Here is a 25205-nt window from a genome sequence, read left to right as displayed (position 1 = left end):
AACAGCACACAGCAGTGGTGATCATCAAACTGTAATTTTAAGGGTTCAAATCTCTACAATGCATAAATGATTATCATTAGGACTGATGCTGGTAAAGAAATCTGTGTGTATATATATATATAACATTTATACTTTTAGTTTTTTCACAAACATTTTCCTGTATGGAAATTTTTTAATCGAGGACTACATTACATAGAATATATAGTAAGTAAACTACATAATTGTAACGTTAAATGTGCTATTGTGACGGAACACAATATTCTCCTTGCACAAAGAGCTCATAAATCATAGTAACTGGTTGGGGTGGGCTCGTCCTTGAACACAAAGAAGGTCGTTTCGAGAGTGTGCGCGCGCCAGGACCGCGTGATCATCAACTCCATTTTGTGTCAAAAGAAACGCCCGAAAGCGCGCTCGCGCCACTGGGATGACGCAAAAAACGTCAGAACTATATATACTGAGTCCCACCCTTCTAGAGCATTCCTGGATTTGTTTGAGGTAAGTGTCGTATCGGAGGACAGCTTTCTTACTTTTTTTTCGCGACTTAAATTATTTTTGCCCCAAATTTCGGCTACATCATCAATTTTATCAACAATTCGGCCTTTTTGAACATTACCTGGATTTCTGCAGCCAAAAATGCGTTTTTTCTAACGTTCTCTTTGTGCTGTTGTTTCGTTTCAGGTCTGAGTCGGTCTCAGTGAAGATCTGGCGTCGAGGATTTTTCAACTGTGTACGAAGAGAAAACTCAAAATATCTTACTTTTTTCTACTCGAGTAACGGACATTCGCTTACTACATTTTTTTGCTTCAGATTGTTCAAGAAGGAAAATCTCAATTTCAGCCACCACAATCCCGCCCATTATGCCATTTTTCAGCCAATAATGCTAAAGTCATGACAGTTTACGTTCTCTTAAACTGTTAAAAAGCTGAAATTTGTTGCTGTTAAGCACAATATATTAATAGCAACCCGAGACGCAGAGGAGAGGTATTAATAGTAAGTGTTTTTTCAAACCAATTTGAATCGAAACTACGTTAACAGTTAACCAATTGTTTTGTGTTATAAATGATTTCAGATATAAATAGAGATGAAAGCTAGAGAGATCGGCTGTGGCGACCTAAATGCGCCACAGTTTCTAATAGAGGACAAGAGAGCATGCTGAGATAAAGCGAGGCAGAGCTAGCTATAGCGTATGAGCTCACATTGCAAAGCCAGAGCAGCGGCTTCAACGCCCTGCTTCTCTTTGTGTGTGAGACGGAGCAATCCTAATCATAAAGTAACGATAAATTACCGAATAATAAGCTAGCCATCGCTGATCATAAGCAATCTGTACATAAAGATTGCCATAGGCAGAGTCAGGAAGTGACTGCATTCAATTGGGGCTTTTTATAAACTGCATTCTTTTCAAAGGAGAGCTCACTGGAACAACCAACGCAATCTACACATAAAGATTGCCAAAGTGGCGCCTGTGGATTTAGCCGAACGGGAAAAATGCAACATTTTGTTCATAATAGGTTAATAGCTGGCGGAGCTGTGGATATCGTTGTGATAGTTTTGGTGAAAAATAAACCTCCCTAGGCAGTGATAATGTATGAAATGCATAGCAGTCTAAGTATAAAGATTGCATTTTTTGTGTCGTGTGCGTAGATAGGGTGTTATTTGTCTTATCGACTTTGCTTTAAAATGGCGGACGGGTTGTTCTTTTCTTGAGGCAATGGTGGCTTTGTTTTTCTGACTGGATCTACGGGAAATGCTTTAGTTCGGAACGGCTGTCGCGTCGCCATCATCCCCATTTACAGCTCGAGGTATCGTCTTAACATACATGAGTCGCTAGCCGGGTAAATGTAGCACTTTTGTAAGATAAACAGCAGGCGGGGGACGTATTTCGTATTTTTTTAAAGACTTGTTGCAGTTCAAAGATGGCGACCGTGCATCCGTTTTTTTAGTCCACCGCGCACACGAAGAAAAGTGGTTAAAGATAATGGGCGTGGCTTAGTTCGGACTTCAACCAATGAAAGGAGCCGCTGTCAGCTCAGGGCGAGCTGCTAAATGAGAGGGAGACTTCGACAGATGGCATATCAAATCCCCTGGTGGCCACTATTGAGCAGATGAATATAATTGTATTATAGTCAGTCCAACACTGTATTGCTCTGTGTTGACAAGTTCTAAATCAACCCTTGGCCAGTTTTGTAAACTCGATTAAAAAGTGAATGTAGGTTAACTTACATGGTGTTCAATTGGTTTATTTGTAGCCATTATTATTATAAAAATGTTAAATATAATTAATTCTTAAATTAATTTAAAAAGTAAAACAAACAACTTGTAACATCTTGACAGGTACTTCAATGTTAATGTTTTCTTTACAGTGACTGTACATGAAATCTTGTTCACTTTTCTTGTTTGTCATGACAACTGTGACGTTTCCAGGAATTGTGTGTATTGTTCCGTGTTAAAGGAGTTCGGTTGTGACTATAAAAAGTTCTTCAACAACAGTGTTACGGGTAAGACAAAACCTGATTTCTCACACGATCAAAAGTGAGTAAGTTTAACTTTTTCGATTCAGCCATTAGTATATATTTTCCACTGTCTTAAAAATTCTGTAGAAAATAAAACGTTGCTAAACTTTTGCATGCTTAAAAGTCGTACAAATCTACATACTATCGGTTTACGAGTTTTTAGTTGTAATGTGTAATCTATTCCGTCGCGTTGATAATCTTTCTGCTGTAGTTAGTTGTGTTGAGTCGTCGGCTTCCAGTCAATTGTGCTGTAGAGAGAGGAAATGAAGGCAGAAATACTCGCTGTTGCTCCGCGTGGGCAGGGCAAGTGACGTGATCTCTCTCTCTCTCTCTCTCTCTCTCTCTGTGTGTGTATGTAATTGACTTGGCTTCCTCAGATATTATAGATTTATCTTAATCTCATTTTATTTATTAACAAAATGTACAATTGAATTGTGTAAATACTTGTTTATTTTAATATATTAATCACATTTAGTGGACCATTTCAATGTGGTGATGTCATTTATCTATAAACATTTCCTGCTTGTTATCGAACTGTTTCATAACTGTAACAAGAGGCAATTCAATCATAATTTAATGTTAAAGCAGCTATCATAACATCAATTTTTTTGGATTCTCGGAAGCTATAGAAATTAAAAATGTAAAACAGGAAATAGGTTGAGACCATTGTTTTTGTTTACATCCCTCAAAATGGCCTATACTTGTATTTTTATATCACGCAGGTTGCAGTTTTTGTATTTTTGTAATGTAATGACAGAAATGGTATTGAGAAATGGTCACAAGGTGGCGACATACAACTTCAAAAGACTTGTGTTGAAGTCCACAAAACCTTTGGTGAAAGTACAGTTGCAAGTACGAGTGTTTTCTGAGCTGGACACTGATCCATAAGGTGGGAAATCAAGCCTGCTGGAATAATTTTGTTTCCCTTCCTTATTTGCTTATATATTTTTTATTTCTCAACTTTTTTTATATTTATATTAAAAAGGTATTAAAAAATGGAATACATCACATCTAAACAGTTATTATTGCGGAAATAATCCCAGAAAGCTACTTTTTAAATAATTTAGAAATTGTTTATTTTTTATTATAATAATAATTTTAAAATAATTTTACTGTTTTTATCCCACCTTGTGGTTTTGGATTTATGAATAGCAAAGATTAAATAAAACATGTTTTGGGGAAATATTTAAATCTATTACGTAATTTGGTATACACATTGGTCTCGCTTCGTATTAGGAAATTTATTAGTATACAGTATAAAACAACAACTTAAATACATGCAGGTGTTTTGTTAATTTTTCTAAAACATTGTATCAGAGGATTCATGTTAGTTTATGAAACTTACACTGGGTCCCACACATTAATTAACAGCTTTATACCAGTAAGAAATGTTGATGTGTAAATTTGTGACATTTTACATGTTCTAATTTGACCATGCACCCTCAGAAATAAGTACAAGAGCTGTCCCTGATACTTTAAAACATTTTAAGTATTAATGTGTACTTTTAATATCCAAGTATAAACCTTTTCAGTACAAACATGTACATTTCTTATACCAGCTCTCATACCTATTGCTGATAGTGTTATACTGTAGCATATTGTTCTCAACACTTCTATAAACTTTAAACTGGACCATTTCAATGTGGTGATGTCATTGGCCCATGAACATTTCCTGCTTATTATCAAACTATTTCATAACTAACGAAAGGCAATTCAACCATAACTCAATGTTAAAACAGCTATCATAACATTATTTCTCAATGTGTGGCTCTTTTTGGATTCTCGGAAGCTATGGAAAATAAAAATGTAAAACAGGAAATATTGGGACCATTATTTTTGTTTACATCCCTCAAATGGTCTATAGGCAGATTGTATATTTACTCCAGAGTCTCTTGTGTGGGTCACTTTTGTCTGATCAACAGAAAATTACCATCACTCATTTGCACACTTTTACGGTTTCCTCTTTAGTGTGTATTAAATATTTGTGATGAATGGGGTAATAGTAGTTTTGGAGGGTTATCATTACAATTTTTACTCTTTCATTACTAATAAAAGAAGTTGTAAAAACAATGTTCAGCTGTAAGTGCATTCTCAAATAATTTTTTATGTTGTCTTTTCCCCATTCTTATCTCTGCTCATTTATATTTGCAATTTAAATGACTTGACTTGAATGCACATTACTGTCACAGCCACCAGACTCTGTTTCATAAGTCCTTTGTACCCGTGATGTTAACTTTGGGTAATGTACAGTCAGTGTATATAAGCAGGTGGGTTTATGACTGACATAATACATGTAATAACATTTTACTTTCACATTTATTTTTCATCATTTCAGATATGAACTGAGTTCTACAATGCTCACATAACCAGTCATCCCTTTTCTGGTGTAATTGAATAAGTGACAACCTAATTTAATTATAGTTGAAACTAGAGGCCTTGTCATGTGATCCTTGTACAACTCTTTCTGCAGTCATCACTAATGTCATAACAGATACTTCTGCTGCTTCCATAAGATTCATCTTTTTGTTTATTTGTAAAGGATCATACAATTTGTTAGTTCCAGTGTAATTTTTCTTTATTTCTCTGGCATCTAGTAAGAATTTCAGTTTCACTTTGTAATATAATTACATCATTTCACCCAAGTTATGAACCAAGACCAATAAGGACCAATTGCTGTTTAATATAGTAATTTTTATGAACATGTTCATGTATTTGTTGTGAATAGAAAACATTTATTTATCTCTGGTTAAGATTGCACTTGTGATTGTAAAACAAATGTAATGGGAACCTGAAAACTGACACTATGTCCATATATGATTCAGCTGAACATGAAAACAGTCTCTCCATTCATTGAGTGCATACATACAGTTTCCAGTAGCCTTGCTGTGTTGTCTATGGTAGTCATACAACCATTTATGCTGAGCTTGTTGCCTCCAAGTTACTTCAGATCCTCGTTCGCCTGGGTTAATGGGAGTAACTTTTGAATGATCCAACATTGTCCTTGGGCTGTTCCAGTGAGCTCTCTTTAAGTGTCATTGTCTCATATTTTCAGTATTGATTGGGCAAGTTATGCCATATCTCAGATTCTCTCCAGTGGCAGGAACACATGAATAACCCCCTGTTTTCTCTCCTTCTGTCAGTAAGCAGCCATGGCCGTGGGCCCAGTGGACCCCAGAGAGGTGTTGAAAGGAGTTGAAGCTCTGCTGGGGAAGGATGGAGAACTACGTAGTCTTGAAGGAGTCGCTAAAGTATTCAGGTTAGATATTGTATTCAGTTTAAGTTTATTAGTATAGCGCTTTTCACTATAATTATTGTTCCAAAGCAACTTTACAAAAGGCGTACATTATTAAATTATAAAGTCAGAAAAGTTAAGGTGTTGTGCAGTGTATATATATATATATATATATATATATATATATATATATATATACACCATATATATAAACCATAACCTGCAGTTATATAATATGTCCCTTATTTATGTGATGTCAGTGTATAATACATTTTTACCACTTTTAAATTCCTTTAAAATCAACCACACTAACATATTTTCCTTTTTTCCCCCAACAGTCTCATGAAGGCCTCACATAAAATGGTCAGCAGATGCATGTATCTGAACATCTTACTTCAGACAAAATCACATGATGTGCTAAATCGGTAAGAAGGAAGCATCTGATAAAATACAACACACTTTGCTATAAATCATTTGTTTACAAGGTTATATCTTTTTTTCCACAGATTCATTCGAGTTGGAGGCTACAAGTTGTTGAACTCTTGGCTCACCTACTCGAAGACCACCACCAACACGCCTCTGTTGCAGCTCATTCTGCTGACCCTGCAGAAGCTTCCTCTTACTGTGGATCACCTCAAACAGGTACTTCACCACACTGTGGTTTACATAACTCACACTCATTCCCGCAGTCATCTAACATCTGTTCCTGTCTGTTTTTTCTCTCTCTTGCTAGAACAACACTGCCAAGCTGGTGAAACATCTGAGCAAGAGCGGAGAGACAGAAGGTAAGAGCACATGTTCCACCAATCTATGCCAGACAGTCTGTTTATTTAGTTTCAGAGCTCACGTATGAACTCTGTGGTTTCTCTTTTTCTCAGAGCTGAGGAAGTTGGCGTCTGTGCTGGTGGATGGCTGGATGGCTATAATTCGCTCTCAGAGCGTCTCCAGTGGAGCGTCGCCCAATGGTAGGCCTTCTACCTTACTCCGTTTTCCCTTAAACCAGACTTGCTGCATTTTCAATGTGAGTCTTGGGTAAGTGCGTTACAAGTTATTGGCAAATAACCCAATCTGTTTTCCATCAGACAAGAAACGGAAAAAGGAGGATGGAAAAGTGCGTCCAGAGGTGAAGCCTCGGGAAAAGGCAGCAGAGGAGGAGAAGAAGAAGGACAAACCAAAAGCTTATGCTCCGAGTCATGCTAAGATCCGCTCTACAGGTAAGTGTTGTTTGTATATTACAGCATTTTTTGGGTGGAGGGGGTTATATTTATGGTTCAAGACATTTGCACTGTTAGCTTTGTACTTGTATTTAGGCTTTGAAACAAAAAATGTTATATAAATTTGAATTGTTTCATAAATTAGAATTGGCCTTGTTTAAATATTTTTGTGTTTTGAGCAATAAATGAGTGTCAGAATGTATTTATTGTCTCAGTAACACAATTTAAAAAAAGCTATCTTTAATGTACTCAATTATTTTGGTCTTCAGGTTTAGAGGTGGAGAGTCCGGCTCCAGTTCCTGTGAAGAAGCCACCCGTTGCACCCCAACTTGGAGACAAATACAACATCAAGCCAGCTGTGCTTAAAAGACCAAGGTAAGTGCCCACTCTAGCTTCATTATTTCCAGTAATGAGCTGCTAATCCGATATTGGCCCCTTGTCATTTTATCCATGACTGTAATTCAGAAGATTTGAAATAAATCCTTAGCTCTTCTTTCAGCACATCTCCCACTGACGCACCACCAGTGGAAAAGAAGTACAAGCCACTTAACACCACCCCCAACTCAACCAAAGAGATCAAAGTCAAACTCATTCCCCCACAGCGTGAGTATGCCCATTCAGTGCCTCAACTCCAGCAATACGATTATGATAATCTGCGGAAAAGCTTTGAGAGAAGAGTTTCCCCTCTAACTAGTGCTCAATCTCCATTTCTCTTCAATTAGCGATGGAGGCCACTGGATTTTTGGATGCCCTCAACTCTGCTCCAGTGCCTGGCATCAAGATCAAGAAAAAGAAACCAAAAGCAGCTTCACCTACCAGTAATAAGGTATGCCTCTTTATACACAACCTTCTTTAGACATCTAGAGAATCAAATTTGTGCTATAATAAATGTTTTCTTTTGCTCCACAGCCCTGTCCATTTGACAACAGGCCGCAGTCATTTTCAGGCACACAGGCCAAACCATCTTCCCCTGAAACACCTTCATCTCAAACCCCTCCTCATGAAAATCAAGAACTGGAGCAGCCTGGCACACCCGTGCCCACCGAGGACCCTGAAGCCATGGAAACCGGTGAGTTGAATCGCATGTCCATTGACAGTAGCCTTCCTCAGAGCTGTATAAGTGAATGTGCTGAGTTTTGTTGAAATGTGTTTGCAGGTGATAAACCCAACGCTCTGGCTGAACCTCGCAGCGAGGAGGAGACTCTGACTAAGAAAGGAAAGAAGAAGAAAAGTGTCCGGTGGGCGGAAGAGGATCATCTCAAAGAGTACTTCTATTTCGATCTGGATGAGACTGAGAGAGGTAAAAAAAATCATTTCTAAATGCATTTAAAGCTGCTTTTGATCAATTGCTGAATAAAAGTGATGATATTACTCATTTAATACTTTAAATATTTGATCAGTAGTGCATAATCATATTTTATCATACATATAAAGTGTTTTATTTAATAATAATGACTTTTTATCCTTCTACTTTAGTGAATGTGAACAAAATTAAGGACTTCGGTGAGGCGGCTAAGCGGGAGCTGATGATGGACAGGCAGACGTTTGAAATGGCTCGTCGTCTTTCACATGACACCATGGAGGAGAGGGTGCCCTGGACCCCACCACGACCCTTGACCCTATTAGGCTGCCTGGTCACTGCAGGTGCCAGCAGTCGAGAGAAGATGATCCAGAGAGACCGAGAGATGGGCATTCTGCAGGAGATCTTCCTCTGCAAGGAGAGGTAAGACACTTCTGGGCCTTTTATTTCATAGTGTATCGTGTTTTAAAGGGATTTCAAAATACATTTAACACAGTAAATCTCATATTTCAGCTGTTTGTGTAATAGATCTCAACAATGATGATCACAAATTAAATAAGATTAATATTGTTTCTGCAGTGTTCCAGACAGTCCTCATGAGCCAGATCCTGAGCCGTATGAGCCCATGCCTCCTCGTCTCATCCCACTGGACGAGGTATGTTTTTGTAGATGCTTCCCCATTTTGTTGAATTTTCTGTCTTTATTTTTGGCTAATGGTTTGTTGACACCTTTCTCATTTTGTGGTGTTTTAGGATAGCAGTATAGTTGAGGACATGGATTCAACTGACCCTGCCTCTACTCCCGGCTCTAATGAAGGCTCCAAGCTGCCTCCTGTATTAGCCAACCTCATGGGCAGCCTGGGCAACAGCGGCCGCAGCCCGCAGGCACAGGGCAATGCCCCTCCAGCCAATAATAATAATAATAATAACCCAGCTGTTAATGTGCAGGAACTACTCACATCTATTATGGTAAGAAGAAATACGCATCTACATTTGACCTACTATGATAATGGGAAAAGGCTTTGTTTTAAACGCATCTTTTGCTTGCTTTTAGGGTGCACATGGATCTAATCAGTCTCCAGAAGACCTGATCAAACAGCCGGATTTCTCTGATAAGATCAAGCAGCTTTTGGGTTCTCTGCAGCAAAACCAGAATCAGAACCCACCTCCCAATGCTCCACCAAGTATGTGTTTGGTTTCTTTCAAATGTTTTGATGTATTATATGAGCAATTCCATGCCAATGTCAACCTTGCCTTTTTTTGTGCAAGTATTTGACAGTACTTCAAAAATACTCAAATGTTTGTGTCAGTGTTTTTAAACAGTTATATTTGATTTACCAAAGTCACACAAGTGCCAATTTCACATCTGTCACATCCATAATGGAGAGATGTCACATCCATAACGAAGCTTTTTCCTCATAAATGCAAACATGTCAAATAAAATAAATTAAGTCATGTTCATGTTCTATAGAGACCTAACTCTTATCTTTTTGATTAGCAGTATTTCTTTTGGGTTGTACAGTTTAATTCACAGAATTTCTACAAAGTATGTTGTATACTGCAAACTCGCAGACTTTTTTGGTCACATCCATAACGTGACGTAAATCTTGTAGTTATTATAATTTTAAGAGATATTGTCTGTTTTTATTTATTTTTTTGGCATTTATTTCTCATTTGCTGTATATTTTATTAATTTGATGATGTCAATAACTATATTACATATTTTATAAATGTTTTGGCAATACTGTACAAAAAGTCATGCCAATAAAGCAACCTGAACTTGAATGAGAGATGGAGAGAAGCAGATTTACCTGTCAGTGGGTGCAAAGAGCTTCTGAATAACTTAAAAAGAAAGAGTCTATTTTTTTAACAGTTTTTTCTTTTTACTTTATACAGTTATCTGTTTATGTACTGTGGGTAAAAGGTGTTTCAATCCCACTACCAGCACAAGTATATTTCAAACCTGTGGGAAGCACTGCCACAACTCTGTGCTTAGTTGTTTTGGACTATATAAACAGATGTTTCGATATAGTGTTAACATATACTTTCTGTGATTTTATGTTTTAAGCTTTTACTGCAAATGTCACATCCATATTGCTGGAATAACTCGTATACAGTTTAAAGCAAAATTATTAGCTCTCCTGTGAAATATTGATTTAATTTAATTTTACAAATTATTTGTAAGGTTAATATCATTTAGCCCCCTTTTTCTGATTGGTTACAGAACAAACCACTGTTTTCCAATGGTTGCCTAACTAACATAGCTTGCTAAGTTAGCTCAATTATCCTTGTTAACCCTTAAATTGCACATTAACCTGAATACTACTGTCTTTCAAAATAATTAGTAAAATATTCTGTACTGTCCTCACTGCACATACAAAAGAAAACACTAGTTATTAAAGCTTTTATGTTTATAAATGTGTTGAAAAAAAATCTGTTAAACAGAGCTTTGTACATATTTGAAAAATTATTGAAATACTACAGGAGGTTTAATAATTTAGCCTTTAACTATATGTGATTTTAGTTATATTTATATACTTTATTACTAATCATGACTTTTAAAATAGCGTTTATATTTTGTCGTTTTTTTTTACTTTTATTTTTTACATAGTTTTGTATTTCGGTTTAAAGTAATTTTATTACTTGAGCATTACATTTGAATTAGGTTGTTTACCTTTTTAAAAGTGCTTTTGTGAATGATTTTGTCTTGTTTTCTTTTTCTATTTATCTTTGTTTGAAAAATAACTTTAATACTTTTAGCACATAACAAAAGTTACAATAGTTAAGTCGCATACTTAACAGATTTTGTTTGCTGTGATTTGTAGTGAACCCTGGTCTACTTGGTCATGGTCCCGGCATGAATATGAACAACATGAACAACATGCAGATGCCCATGAATGGTGGTTTCCCTCCAAACAAGCCTCCTGGACCACATTTCAACCATCCTCCACCTCCACATGGCCACGGCCCACCCTTCAACGCCGGAGGCCCTGGGCCTGGCCCTGGCCCTCGTATGATGGGTCCTCCACCCGGCCCACAGGGGCGAGGAGCAGACAACGGAAACTACTGGGGCGACGACTCAATGAGAGGAGGCCCACACCGGGGAGGAGGACACTTCCACCGGGGCCGAGGAAGAGGAGTAGATCCCGGCTTCAGAGGGCGAGGGGGGCGCGGAGGACCACGCGGGGGACATAACAACATGGGCGGTAAGTTTGAACTTTCATTTTCTCTACTCTCTCTTTTTTTAATTGTTTTTATATTGGCTCATTTTATTTATTATAATTATTCATTGATTGTTACGCCAGAATGAGAGTATAGTTACCAGCCATATCGCCCTAAAAATAGCAATCGTTAGTTTTCTATCATCTTAGTTACACAGTGTAACTACAAAAGTATCAAGCATTAAAGAGGAATATTATTAAATTGGTCATTTTTTGAGGGAGATGCTAACGGTCTAATCAGATTCAATGATCTATGCTAAGCTAAGCTAAAAGTGCTCCTGCCAGACCCGGAGATCAGCTAAATGGATTAACAAATGGTCAAACTCAATTGTTTAACTATAGGGGAATTATAAAAAGAGCCTATTATCAAAAAAAGTGGACTGTTTGTTTGGTTTTTTCAAAGTGAGCTTGTAAATAACATCCAGTTTTCTCTTTTTTCATTGCAGATATGTCAAATAGGCCAGTATGTCGGCATTTCATGATGAAGGGAAATTGTCGTTATGAAAATAACTGTGCGTTTTATCACCCTGGTGTAAACGGACCACCCCTTCCTCCTCAACACGGACACTAGCATGCTGTAAAGCTGCCATTCCTAGAACTCGCCACTAGTGGGCGACAGGACTCCAAATGAGCCTCGTTTACAGTAGCTGAACCTGATTAACAGGAACAGGATGACGTGGAGGGGATGTTTTTTTTGCATCTGTGACTGCACAATCTCATCTGCTTCACCAAAAACAGCTTCCTCTCAGTTTTACACTACTTTCCCTGACCTGGAAAGTTGGGAGAAAATCTGAGATCCTCTATGAAGAGTGACTAAACCCAATACTAGACTTTGGGGCCTCCGTGTAAATAGTGATTCCTGAAGATGGTGATGTATATTTTTTATTGTGATTCCGTGTACCACTGACCTGACTGCTAAAGATTGTACTACGTTGCTGTGTAACCACTATGACTAAGGTGTGAATAATCGTCTTCAGACAGTGATGTAAAGTTACTTAAGCTTTCCCTGGTGCCCGAAGCCCTAAGAGACTAGATGTGCAATTTTTACAAAACAGATTTTGCACATCAATCGTTAATGCAACTTGGATTTGCATCATGAAATCGACACTTTCAGAAGTATTCAGTCCCTCTGACGCGGCCAGAAGATGGCGCACTGTTTAAAGTTTTAATTTAAGGTTTCTATAAGACAAGGAGTAGCCAAACTTAATATGAAATGCTTTGAAATTTTCTGATTTTCGGTCAGTCGGCATGAAAAGTGCCTCAGGTTATTTTCACACACGGTCCTTTTTTTCAAAGATTTTCACCTAGGCACAAACTACAATGTTTTTTGAAGTCCCGTCGCATACTTGAATTGATACTTTGTGATGAAAAGCGATCTTAGCCTGCTTAAAAAAAATATCAGCTATTGTTCGTGGTAGTGTGACAATCAGGAGAATTAGCTGGGATGATTTCCTACTTGATGTTGATGCTATTGTTTGATTTGCCGTGCGTTCATGTTCTCATGCTGTCAGAAGCTCGGTCTAGATCAGACTCGTGTGGGTTTGTCCTGCTCTATCAGTGTTCAACTGAGTCTAACCTAGGCTTCAAACCACTATCAAGGCCAAACTTATTCAGGTGTTTTCTGTGAAAACAGTGGCCACTGTCTCTTGTGGGACTCGATTATTATTTTTTTTTTGGTTTGATCCACTATTTTCCCATGATTTTATTTTGATACGAGTCAGATTTTTTTCTATTGTTTGAGAAATGTCTATGTGTCAGATTGCCGCATAAACACAATAAAAGGCACATTCAGAAATGTAAGGTTTTTTTCTACATGTAAATTAATAAATGTTCAGAAATTTATCGAAATGTCCAGTTGTTTTTTAAATGATTAATATTTTGTTTGGGAATAACTTTTCCTAGAATGAAATTAGCTTAAATGTTTGTAATTAACAGGGTTCATACGATCATGGAAAACCTGCAAAGGTCGTGGAATTTTGACATGGCATTTTCCAGGCCTGGAAAAGTCTTGGAAAAACAGAAAAACCCATAAAGTTTTGGAAAAGTCATGGAAAACAAATATATGTATACTTACATATAGGTTATTTACTTCTTTTCTGTCCTTTGCCAATCACATACCCTCACAATATTAGTGCGGTATAAGCATTATCTAAATCAATTTTACATAGATATAAATATAAATTGATACTAAATAGATTGCTGAGTGTTTTGCGATATGCTGTAATAAATTTGAACTAGCATTGTTTTTGGAAAAATCATGAAAAGTCATGGAATTTTAGTAGTAAAAATGTGTATGAACCCTGAATTAATGATTTGACCTAATTTGTCTCATTTTACAGTTGATAGAAGTTTAAGTGTACTGTAAAGTACTTATTATTCTTGAAATTAAAATTGTATTTAAAATTACTGTAAAACTAAAGCCACATGAAAAGTTAAGTTCCAACTTTCAGATGTATAAATATCAGTGTCCATAATACATATATTTCTTTCCAAACAAGTTAAATTTTTTTTGTATTTTTTTTTGTTTTTTCATGTTTTATTTTTAAAGAAAATTATTCTGTTCATCAAGACATCATTTATTGAATGTTAAATAACTGCTTATTGTATGTAGTTTCAAATGAAATTATTACGCTAGTCATTGCATTTATTATTATTATTATTAATAATAATAATTCATATTAGAGTGATTTCCGCTGTGGTGACCCCAGATTATTAAAGGGACTAAGCCGAAAAGAAAATAAATGAATGAATATTATGATTAATTTACTATTATTATTAATAATAGTAAAATAGAGTTGTAAAATGAGCTTGATTCTGCCCTCTAGGGGAGGTGATTGATAAAACATTCATTTCAAAATGGTTTTCATAGGATACTTTGTTTTGGTTTTAAGCTTTTTGAGGGAGACCTAAAAATGGGTGATAAATATGAAAAAGAGTGGCCTATCAAGTTTCCTACCGGTCATGATAAAAAAAATTGTCAATCTATTTATTCTTTTATTCATTTTCCTTCGGCTCAGTCATTAATTTATCAGAGGTCACCACAGCAGAATAAACTGCCAATAATGGTTTGATTTATTTCAATTTTAGTCTTGTCACACATTTAGTTATGAATTGAGTGATACCCACAGAACTAAAATAGGTGATAAATAGGAAAGAGTATCAGGTTTCCTACTGGTGATGGTCAAAAAATCTTCAGAAATAAACAGTTTTTCATAATCCATTTGATCTGTTTTAAATTTTGTGTTGTCATGTTTAGTTATGAATTAGCCTAGTAACAGCCAGATTTTCAGTAGTTTGCATCAGTGTATTACAGTTGGTTCTTTTATATTTTATGACTAAACAGTTGTTAAATATCAAACTACTTAAAGCCCCCTGTCCACTGCACATGACAAGCGACAGACTGGAAGTCATTCATTTCCAATGGATATCCGGTAGTCCGGGAGCTGCATGGAGTTCTGAACATTTCTGTTTGTGGAAAACTCTGATCTGATTTGAGGAGCGGATTATTTAAAATATTTGAACTCCTGTGAATAGTCTGTATGCGACCGGCTGGCCAGATGTGATGTATTCCAGTGTTGTCCTAGCAGGTCTGTGCACGCGAGATGAGAAATAATATTTTGTTCTTTATTTATTTTTTTTATTAAAAAAGTCTATATTAAAAAACAATTCTATTCATAAATGACATACATATTTTTTTATCTTGTCTCCACATTCCCTCCAAAATTTTTAGCAGTCTATGAGTTTCTAGTATTCATTAATTCTATCATGGTGAACGCACAGAGAATAAAGGCTCTTGCTTTTTGCACTCCTTTATTTCGGACACTGCAAGAACAGCTTCTCTCCCATGGTGCGCGACAAAACTGAAAATACTGTGCGACAGCCACAAGGGGGCGAGTTCCAACAATCGTGTCCAAATGTCGTGTGCCGTGGAAAGGTGGCTAAAGTCTTACCTCACACTTCTTTTGTTTATGCAAAAAAATTGTTTATGTTTGTTGTTCGTGAACGCTTGAGCTTAGCCTTAGACCATAGCCTCTAGTGTCTGTCGCTAGAGCACCTTTAGAGGTCAGAGGAGTGAGGTTTACCTGCACAGTACTTCACTACTGGTCTCTGCTACACTCACCCCCCCTAAACCTCACTCCCATCCGGGTCATGGCACCAATGTAACTCCGTTGGTCCTGCACCACCCAAGCCAATCTGAGCTGGGATCGGACCAGTGACTCTTCGCATGGGAGTCGGTTGCTCTAACAAGAAGACTAAAGACCATGACCTCTAGTGTCTGTCGCTAGAGCACCTTCAGAGGTCAGAGGAGTGAGGTTTAACTGCAGAGCACTTCACTATAGCTGGCCTCTGCTACATTCACCCCCGTAAACCTCACTCCCATCCGGGTCACGGCACCAATTTATACCCACCGGTTCTACACCACCCAAAACACTCCAAGGTGGGATCGTACCGACAACTTTCTGCATGGGAGTCAGTTGCTCTAACAAGGAGGCTAAAGACCATGGCTTCTAGCGTCTGTCACTAGAGCACCTTTAGAGGTCAGAGGAGTGAGGTTTACCTGCACAGCACTTCACTAGCTGGCCTCTGCTACACTCACCCCCCTAAACCTCACTCTCATCCGGGTCACGGCACCAATGTAACCCCACCAACCCTACACCACCTAACCTGCTCCAAGCTGGGATTGAACCGGTGACTGTCCGCATGGGAGTCGGTTGCTCTAACAAGGAGGCTAAAGTCCATGGCCTCTAGCATCTATCACTAGAGCACCTTTAGAGGTCAGAGGAGTGAGGTTTAACTGCACACCACTTCACTAGCTGGCATCTGCTACATTCACCCCCCTGAACCTCACTCCCATCCGGGTCACGGCACCAATGTAACCCTGCCGGCCCTACACCACCCAAGCCGATCCGAGCTGGGATCGAACCAGTGACTCTTTGCATGGGAGTCGGTGGCTCTAACAAGAAGGCTAAAGACCATTACCTCTAGCGGCTGTCGCTAGAGCACTTTTAGAGGTCAGAGGTTTACCTGCACAGCACTTCACTAGCTGGCCTCTGCTACACTATGCTTAGAATTTCCGTTTACAGCATTTAGAACTGGTAAATCTTGATCCGAAAATGGTTGTCAATACCGTTTATGTGGCTTTCAGAGTGTTTTTGTGATCCACAACTTTGATTTTGAAAGGTGTGTGTTAAAGCCGTTATGCTTCTGTCAGATGCAGTTCTAGCACAAGAGAAAAATGTTCTCCTTAATTCAGCGTCAGTGTTCTCGACCTGTCAGCTGTTATACAGTACTCAGCAGCTCTTCAATGCACACACACGCAATAGATCAATGCATTTTAGAGCAAACCATATTACTGGCATGAACTTTAACATGTATGTAACGTTAAGCCATGCAATTTCCAAAATGTAAGTTACTGATACAACTAAATATTTTCTTATCCTTTTTTTTTTTAAACCTTTTTTTTTGTCATCCCAACAACAAACATAACATCAGATATTTGGCAGACAATTTTGTCTCGGCCCTCTCAATGTTTACGACGGTTATACGCTCACACTCTCACTCACTGACAACTGTTTGCACTTTTGTCTTCTGAATGCCTCATTGTTTTTATATCTGTACTTTGGGATTCTGGCGTTTTAGACAATTGCAGTGAATTTCTCCTCCTCCCCCTCGTAACGCCAGAGCAGTCAAATCGCCAGCAGCAGCCTGTGCCGGAGCGGGAGATCCGTGTTCTCAGGGCGGAGTCGCGCTGCTCGTGGCCGCTGCACTGTGTGTGATTAGGAGTGGCCAGTGCGCCAAACCCTCGACGACAAATATTGACTCGGCCTTCACTGAACTTCTGTCTCCAGGAAAAGTGGAAAGGTGAAAAGGAAGAATGAATTCAGTTAGGCTTAAGGACACCTCAGCAATTCATTCAGCCTACGACGCCATATTCAGTTCACTGAAGGATTAAGATAAGTGGACAGAGATTGTTTAGGAGATCTTTCGAAACAGTTTTTCTTTCTTTCTTTCTTTCTTTCTTTCTTTCTTTCTTTCTTTCTTTCTTTCTTTCTTTCTTTCTTTCTTTCTTTTCATTCATAGTGTATATTTATATACTTTTTTGTACCGTGGCCTGTTTTCAAAAAGCTCATAGCCCAAGTTGCTGTTTCCTTTTCTTATCAACATTATAATAACAAAAGGTGACAGGAGAGCCATTTATAATGATACAGAATTTATATTTCTAATAAATCTTATTTTTGTAAACTTTAATTCAAGAATACTGACAAACTGATTACTGATTACTACCACTAGTACTGCTGCTAGCTACTACTACTACTACTACTACTACTAATAATAATAATAATAAGAGGAAAGAAGGAAATATTAAGCTGAAATTTCAGTTTTCCATCACAGAAATAAATAAAATTTTAGAATATATTCAGATATAAAACAGATAATAATAATGTTGGTCATTAATTCTATTTTATATTTAATATTTTATTAGAATGTGTATAACTAAAATATTTAATTATTTAAAGTTTTTTATTATTAAACATTTTTCAGAAGGTTGGACATTTCCTTTTGACTTAAGGATCAAATTTTTGACATTTGGAGGGGTTAAGTCTTATAGACTCCTGTATTTTGTGGAAAATGTCTGTAACAGTGGCTCCCAAAGTGGAGGTCAAGACCCCTCGGGGGGTCGTGGGTGAATTGGACGGGGCTGGGGGGACGGGGTTGCTTGGTTATTTCCAAAAATCTAAATCATTTTATTTAATTACCATATTTTAAAATTGTAACCTACAGAAGAAACAAATAGTATGGCTTCATAAAGAAACACAAACATGCAAATTAAAAGCCATCAGCCTTTTGATTTTTTGTGACCCCTGAGGTGATTGTTATATTAAAAACACAGGACATTGATTTTAAGGCACCAGGTTAAACATACTTTTACGACAATTTTACAGCACTCATGTACATTAAGATTAAATGCAGGCCACGACTGAACATCTAGGATGGTCTCCGAGTGGCGTTCTTCAAAATTAATTGATGAATAGACTTGGGCCTACTGGTACTGTATGTGCGTGCCGTTATTTGCAAGGTTTATATATTTATAACCACCTCAGAGGATATTGGGGGTCGCGAGTCACTGGCATTGTAATTTTGGGGCTCGCATGACAGAAATATAGAGAAAAATGTCCACCTGAAGGACACAGTGAGTGAAGTCATAAAAAGCCTGGATTCATTGAGTCTGAGTGGTGTTGGTTGTCGAAGAGGTCTGACTTGATTCCACTGCACAAAGACACCATTGATCCCCGGCTGGTCACATTATCCCAGAGCAACTGGGGGAAAGGGGTTTTGCCAGGCCTGAATTACAGCATTATTTCAGAGAAAGTAGTCAAATTAATAGACATTCACCTCTCGAGCTCACATACAATGACTTGCTCTGGAAATGTTAACTGTGTATGCTTACGCAACTTGACAGAGGATGTTACACAATAATCGCTTTAACTGTCATGTCATACATTTTCAGAATTATCAAACTAAAATGCCACTGCTGGTGGTTTTCTTGTATTAATAAAAGTATGAAAAAGGAATCAAGAATCTATATTTGTTATATTATAATATACAGTTAAAGCCTGTGAAATATTTATTCTTTTTCAAATATTTATTAAGTGATATTTAATGAAGCAAGGGAATTTTTACAGTATTTACAATAATATTTTTTTCTTCTGGAGAAAGTCTCATTTGTTTTATTTTGACAGGAATAAACGCATTTACATTTTTTTTAAAACCATTTTAAGGTCTAAATAATTAGCCGCTTTAAGCAGTATTTTTTCAATGTGCTACAGAACAAATTATTGTTATACGACAAATTGCATATATTAATTTAATTTCAAATGATAAACTGAATAGTCTAATAAATAAAGATCTGATTTATATGTAGATAAAAAAATACAAGTAATTAAAATCATATAAATAAAAATAACAAAATGTTACATGGAAAGAGAGAAAAAAAAAACTCAAACATCTTCAGAATCAGCAGTCTTAAGGACACGTCAGTGCTCAGAAGAACTCCATTCAAGAAACTTCCTTTTAAGCAAATGTTTGAGGAACAGGATTTCAATGTAGACTATACAGAATCCTGTATACAATACACACCCTATTATATTACAGATATCCAATTATCTGATAGCATAATACAGCAACTAGTTACGATGTCCAAATATGCAAATTGTAGTTTTTAGTAACGTTTTGTTTTAGAATCATTTTTACAGGTTATTGTATTTACTAACTTTATTAAATTACATTTCTAGCCCTACAGTGTGTATTGTTAATTAATATTAGTTATAAATTCAACAGTTCCAAAAATCATAGTTTATGATAACACAACATTTTAGTGTCCTTATATACATTTATACATATGAAGAGTTCAGATGCAAAAATCTCTAAATGCCATCTGAAATGTTCACCTAAAAGGACAATTTTTTGTCAGCCTCCTATGTTTATGTTCAGTTATTTCACTTTAAAGGCAATGCAAATAACTTATTTGTCACTATAAAAGTAAAATTACTGAGCCTACACAAAGGAGTCAGAGAAAAATGCTAATTTTAGAAGAAAATATTAGATGGCTTTTAGAGGTTTTTGCATCTAAACTCTCTCTCTCTCTATATATATATCTCTATATCTCTCTCTCTCTATATATATATACGGTGATGCAGTGGCGCAGTAGGTAGTGCTGTCGCCTCACAGCAAGAAGGTCGCTAGTTTGAGCCTCGGCTGGGTCAGTTGGCGTTTCTGTGTGGAGTTTGCATGTTCTCCCTCCGTTCATCTCCTCCGGCTTCCCCCACAGTCCAAAGACATCTGGTACAGGTGAATTGGGTAGGCTAAATTGTCTGTAGTGTATGAATGTGAATGACTGTGTGAGGATGTTTCCCAGAGATGGGTTGAGGCTGGAAGGGCATCCGCTGCGTAAAACAAATACTGGATAAGTTGGTGGTTCATTCCGCTGTGGCAACCCCAGATTAATAAAGCAACTAAGCCGACAAGAAAATGAATGAATGGACTCTTAATATATACAAAAATTTTGCATGTAAATAACATAATTAAATTAGGCATAATTACATGCAACTGATGTCATATTCCTAAGCCTAACCCTATTTTGTTATTTGATGTTGTTTTAATAATTTTGTAATATGAAGGAAGCCTTAAAATAAAACTAAATACAATCATGTTTACTTCAGATTTTTGCAAACTGTTCATTAAAATCTTACAAGATCAGCTCAATCAAAGCCAAAAGAGCATCAAGAAATGAACAATAGCTATAACAAATCATTTTAAAACCACGTCATGCCTCAAATGACAAAAAGTCTAATAATGTACCCCAGTATGACATCACAGATTAGAGCTCAGCCAATCCTGAAAAGCCCAATCACACTAGTCTTCATTAGCTTACTACGAGCATCTGCTGATCTGTCCTTGGCATCGAACCAAATGAATGAGTAAATGGGAATTTGCATGCAAAAATGAGACCCGAACGGCACAAAAGGGAAGAATGACATTCCACAACAGGAGCAGGTGGGCGGAGTCTTATGAGAAAGAGGGTGGGGCCTTAGGTGAGCAGGTGTATAAGACTCGGACAGGTGGAAGAGAGAGACGCAAAAACCGGACCAGGAGTCTGAGCCTGAACAAACGCAGCAGGGAAATTCAGCACAGGTGAGATAACATCAGCTTCTTTTTTTTTGCACGCTACTGTAACTGCCAGCGTTTATGCCATAGTCATGCTTTGTCATTTCCTAACGGCTATATATTGAAATGTTTCATTGTTTCAGCTCATCAAGATGCTCAAAGGATTACTGTCAGTGCTCTTGGTCCTGGTGGCCTTGTCATCCGCCTTAGGGAAGCCTGAGAAAACCACTCCAAAGAAGGAGAAGGAAAAGAGAGTTCCTCAGACTCTCTCCAGAGGTCAGCTTTAGGATAAAAAATCTCAATAGTTTCAGAAATGTTTGTTTTTTTTTGGTGTGGTTTAGGGAGATGTTATAAAAGTGAAGCTTAAGTGCAATGCAGTATATGATTTTATTGATGTTAGTTTTTGGTAATATTTAAGCTCTTCACCTCACTTTTTGCAATATTTATTGAAATGACGTACAAAGTGGCAATATTGTGTTTTAGATTAATATTCTTCTTTCTTTTGCTTTTAGGATGGGGTGATCAGCTGATTTGGGCACAGACATATGAGGAAGCTCTGTTTTGGTCACGATCCAAGTGAGAAAGATTCATGTTATATAGATATGTACAATCAGTAATTTTGGCTGTATAGAAGATGTGTTTATATGTTTTATATATATATATTATTATTATTATTTAGGAACAAGCCCCTCATGGTTATCTTTCACCTGGAAGACTGTCCACACAGCCAGGGTAAATTACTTTTATTTAGAAATTTTGGTTGTTGGCTTGTTTACAATGTTTTTTTGTTGTTATGTTATTTTTATATATTTTCCTATTATTTTTTTCTAGCTCTGAAGAAAGCTTTTGCTGAGGATAAAGAAATCCAGAAGTTGGCCGATGAAGACTTTGTGATCTTGAACTTGGTGGTGAGTTTACAGTAAAATAAACGGCTTCCTTTTTACATTTATATTTGTTAATATATTAAATTAAACTCTGTTAACGAACCAGGACACATATTTCTAATGCATTGATAGTTATAACTTTGAGTCAATTTCAACATTGATATGTTATTGAATTCAAGTTATATATGTTAATATTAACAAACGTAAGCTAAAGTAGTTATTAATCTTACTTAAAGTTAATTACAGTATTTTAAAATGCAAGTTGTATCTGGTAGAATTATTTAATAGACCTGAGCCAACATAAACTAACCATATAAATGACTAAACGTTTATTAGTTCATGGTAATTCCAACATTTAAACATCTAGGCTAAAATTGACCATGGTTTTACTATAAATAACTCACAAGCAACTCACAAGTGACTCATATTTTGCCAAACTAATCATAGTTAATCTATGATATTTGTACACTGTAAACTTGTGCTTCTACAAATGGCAATTAAAGTAACATACTACAATTTCATTAGGCTACATAACTATAACAATGGTTATTTTTCATAACAGTAATATAAAATAATTTTAATAATGGAACTAGCAGAAATGTTGAATACTAATAAGCAACAACAACTGCTGTATTTATATTGCTGTATTTGTATTGCTGACAGCTAAAGCTAAATATCTCTCATCAATAAATATGTCAGTTATATGTGTGGTAAATAAGTGGTAAACCTTTTTTACAGTACGAAACCACAGATAAGCACTTGTCTCCTGATGGCCAGTACGTTCCCAGAATCATCTTTGTTGGTGAGTTGATTCAACCACATCAAATAAACAATGTATCACATTAAGAGGGTCTTACATAAATGATACAAACCTTCCCCATTTACCAGATCCCTCCATGACGGTTCGGGCGGACATCACCGGCCGCTACTCAAACCGAATGTACGCCTATGAACCGGCCGACATGAAACTCTGTAAGTCCGAACGCAGCATGAAATACCAATATTAGTTATTCCTCGCTATCATACTGACAGCGTCGTTTGTTTTGCTTTTGTTTCCACAGTGTTGAGCAACATGCAAAGAGCCCTGAAGTTTCTGAAAACCGAGTTGTGAACACAAAAGCCTCATCTTTTCGTCCGTCGAAAGGATTTGACTTCCCTGAGGGCTATTATTACTTTGTCATTTGTTTACTGACGGCATGAAACGCACTGTAAAATCCTGTACAAATACACTGAAGTACGTTCTTTAAACACATTCTGTTACGGTTAACCTTCAGGCTTTCTTATTCATGTTTTTTTTTTCAATAAATGAAGTTGTTCGAAAAATGTCTCTCAGTCTCTGTCATTTGTTATGCGGTGACGTTTGAACATTTCATTCAAATCAGCAGCATCTGCCTGTCACGTGTGCTCTTCCAGTTAACGGAGTCTCCGGTTAATATCCTGGTGGGCGGAGTCTGATTATAACTAGCAGTGAATGTTTGTTTTTTTCTAGGCATGCCTGGTTCCTAGCAGCCTTTGTTAACCACAGAGCGTGTCAGTGTTTGATTGGTTTGAAGTTGCAGGAAGTTTCATTCCTAAAATGCTCCATTAGGCTGGAATGGGATTTGAAACAATGAAAGCATTAGCACTGTGGGAACTTGACAATTAAATTGTAGCCTGGCTAAAGTACAACTTTGCGGGCAGTCGTTTTTTAATGGCATATGATGTCTATATATTAACTTTAGTTTGTATGTTCATTCAATAATTTGTACCTTAAATATAATGCATGCTAACATTAATATATATAATTTTAATAATATTAACAAGCTAATTTACTATACTTAATGCTCTTGATAAAAACATTTTAAGCATAAATTGTAAATTATTCTTTCTGCGTCCTACATTTCACAAGCAGCATGACTGGAAAAATAATATGCACATTATAATATTTTGTTAAATGTACGGTTAAAAAAAGCAACTAAAAAGCAAATCTAAATTCAGTTGTGGTTAGACTTATTTCCTTAAAAATGCTATATTTTACGTGTTTGGATGGCATACTGAAGCAGTTCTATTTTGGAAGGTTACCTTGCGGTTGTATATTTGATCAAGTAATATTAAAATAAGCAATATTAAAATAACATGCATTATAATAATCAAATAATATGTATTTAAATAAGAATACATCATGTAAAACAATAATTAATTGTAAATATATTTACTTGTCGAAGATTTCCAAAGTAAATTACTATACAATGTAAGAAGTATTCTAATAAATAGTGTGAAAAAAGTGGCAGCTAAAAATGTTTGAATGCCAAACTGGGGCTTGTATATTTTATGAAATTATACACCGGCCACTTTATTAGGTACACCTTACTAGTACCGGGTTGGACCCCCTTTTGCTTTCAGAACTGCCTTTGTGGCAAATATTTAACAAGTTACTGGAAATATTCCTCAGAGATTTTGCTCCATATTGACATGATAGCATCACACAGTTGCTGCAAATTTGTCAGCTGCACATCCATGATGTGAATCTCCCATTCCACCACATCCCAAGTGTGCTCTATTGGATTGAGCACTGGTGACTGTGGAGGCCATTTGAGTACAGTGAACTCATTGTATTCAAGAAACAAGTCTGAGATAACTCACGTTTTGTGACATGGCACATTATCCTGCTGGAAGTAGCCATCAGAAGATGGGTACACTGTGGTCATGAAGGGACGGACATGGTCAACAACAATACTCAGGTAGGCTGTGGTGTTGATACAACCCTCAATTGGTACTAATGGGCCCAAAGTGTGCCAAGAAAATACCCCCACACCATTACACCACCACCACCAGCCTGAACCATTGATACAAGGAAGGAAAGATCCGTGCATTCATGTTGTTAATGCCAAATTCTGACCCTACCATCCGAATGTTGCAACAGAAATCGAGACTCATCAGACCAGGAAAAGTTTTTCCAATCTTGTCCAATTTTCCTGTTCTTAGCTGACAGGAGTGGCACCTGGTGTGGTCTTCTGCTGCTGTACCTCGGTTGTAATGAGTGGTTAATTGAGTTACTGTTGCCTTTCTATTAGCTGGAACCAGTCTGGCCATTCTCCTCTGACCTCTGTCATCAACAAGGCATTTGTGCTAACAGAACTGCCGCTCACTGGATATTTTCTCTTTTTTCAGACCATTCACTGTAAACACTAGAGATGGTT

General features: G+C 37.0%; 2 protein-coding genes across 2 annotated transcripts; both read left to right on the top strand.

Moving 5' to 3' along the window:
- Positions 1 to 652: 652 nt before the first annotated feature.
- On the top strand, positions 653 to 13318 carry ppp1r10 (protein phosphatase 1, regulatory subunit 10). Its single transcript, XM_056479168.1, has 18 exons — positions 653 to 990; positions 5651 to 5766; positions 6081 to 6167; positions 6249 to 6384; positions 6476 to 6527; positions 6621 to 6707; positions 6825 to 6956; positions 7226 to 7331; positions 7456 to 7559; positions 7679 to 7782; positions 7866 to 8025; positions 8113 to 8256; positions 8433 to 8679; positions 8836 to 8911; positions 9009 to 9224; positions 9310 to 9439; positions 11081 to 11461; positions 11923 to 13318. Exons 2-18 carry the CDS (start codon positions 5660 to 5662, stop codon positions 12045 to 12047), a joined length of 2394 nt encoding a protein of 797 aa, XP_056335143.1. The 5' UTR covers positions 653 to 990; positions 5651 to 5659; the 3' UTR covers positions 12048 to 13318.
- A 7748-nt stretch (positions 13319 to 21066) lies between these two features.
- agr2 (anterior gradient 2) lies at positions 21067 to 23353 on the top strand. Its single transcript, XM_056479730.1, has 8 exons — positions 21067 to 21169; positions 21286 to 21418; positions 21655 to 21718; positions 21822 to 21874; positions 21974 to 22050; positions 22765 to 22828; positions 22915 to 22998; positions 23088 to 23353. The coding sequence occupies exons 2-8, from the start codon at positions 21295 to 21297 to the stop codon at positions 23135 to 23137; spliced, it is 516 nt and encodes a 171-aa protein (XP_056335705.1). The 5' UTR covers positions 21067 to 21169; positions 21286 to 21294; the 3' UTR covers positions 23138 to 23353.
- Positions 23354 to 25205: the final 1852 nt, after the last annotated feature.

Source organism: Danio aesculapii, chromosome 19 (genome assembly GCF_903798145.1).
Source record: "Danio aesculapii chromosome 19, fDanAes4.1, whole genome shotgun sequence".
Taxonomy (NCBI): Eukaryota; Metazoa; Chordata; class Actinopteri; order Cypriniformes; family Danionidae; genus Danio; species Danio aesculapii.
Note: the sequence above shows the minus strand (reverse complement) of the source record. Positions and strands in the feature narration are given on the sequence as shown.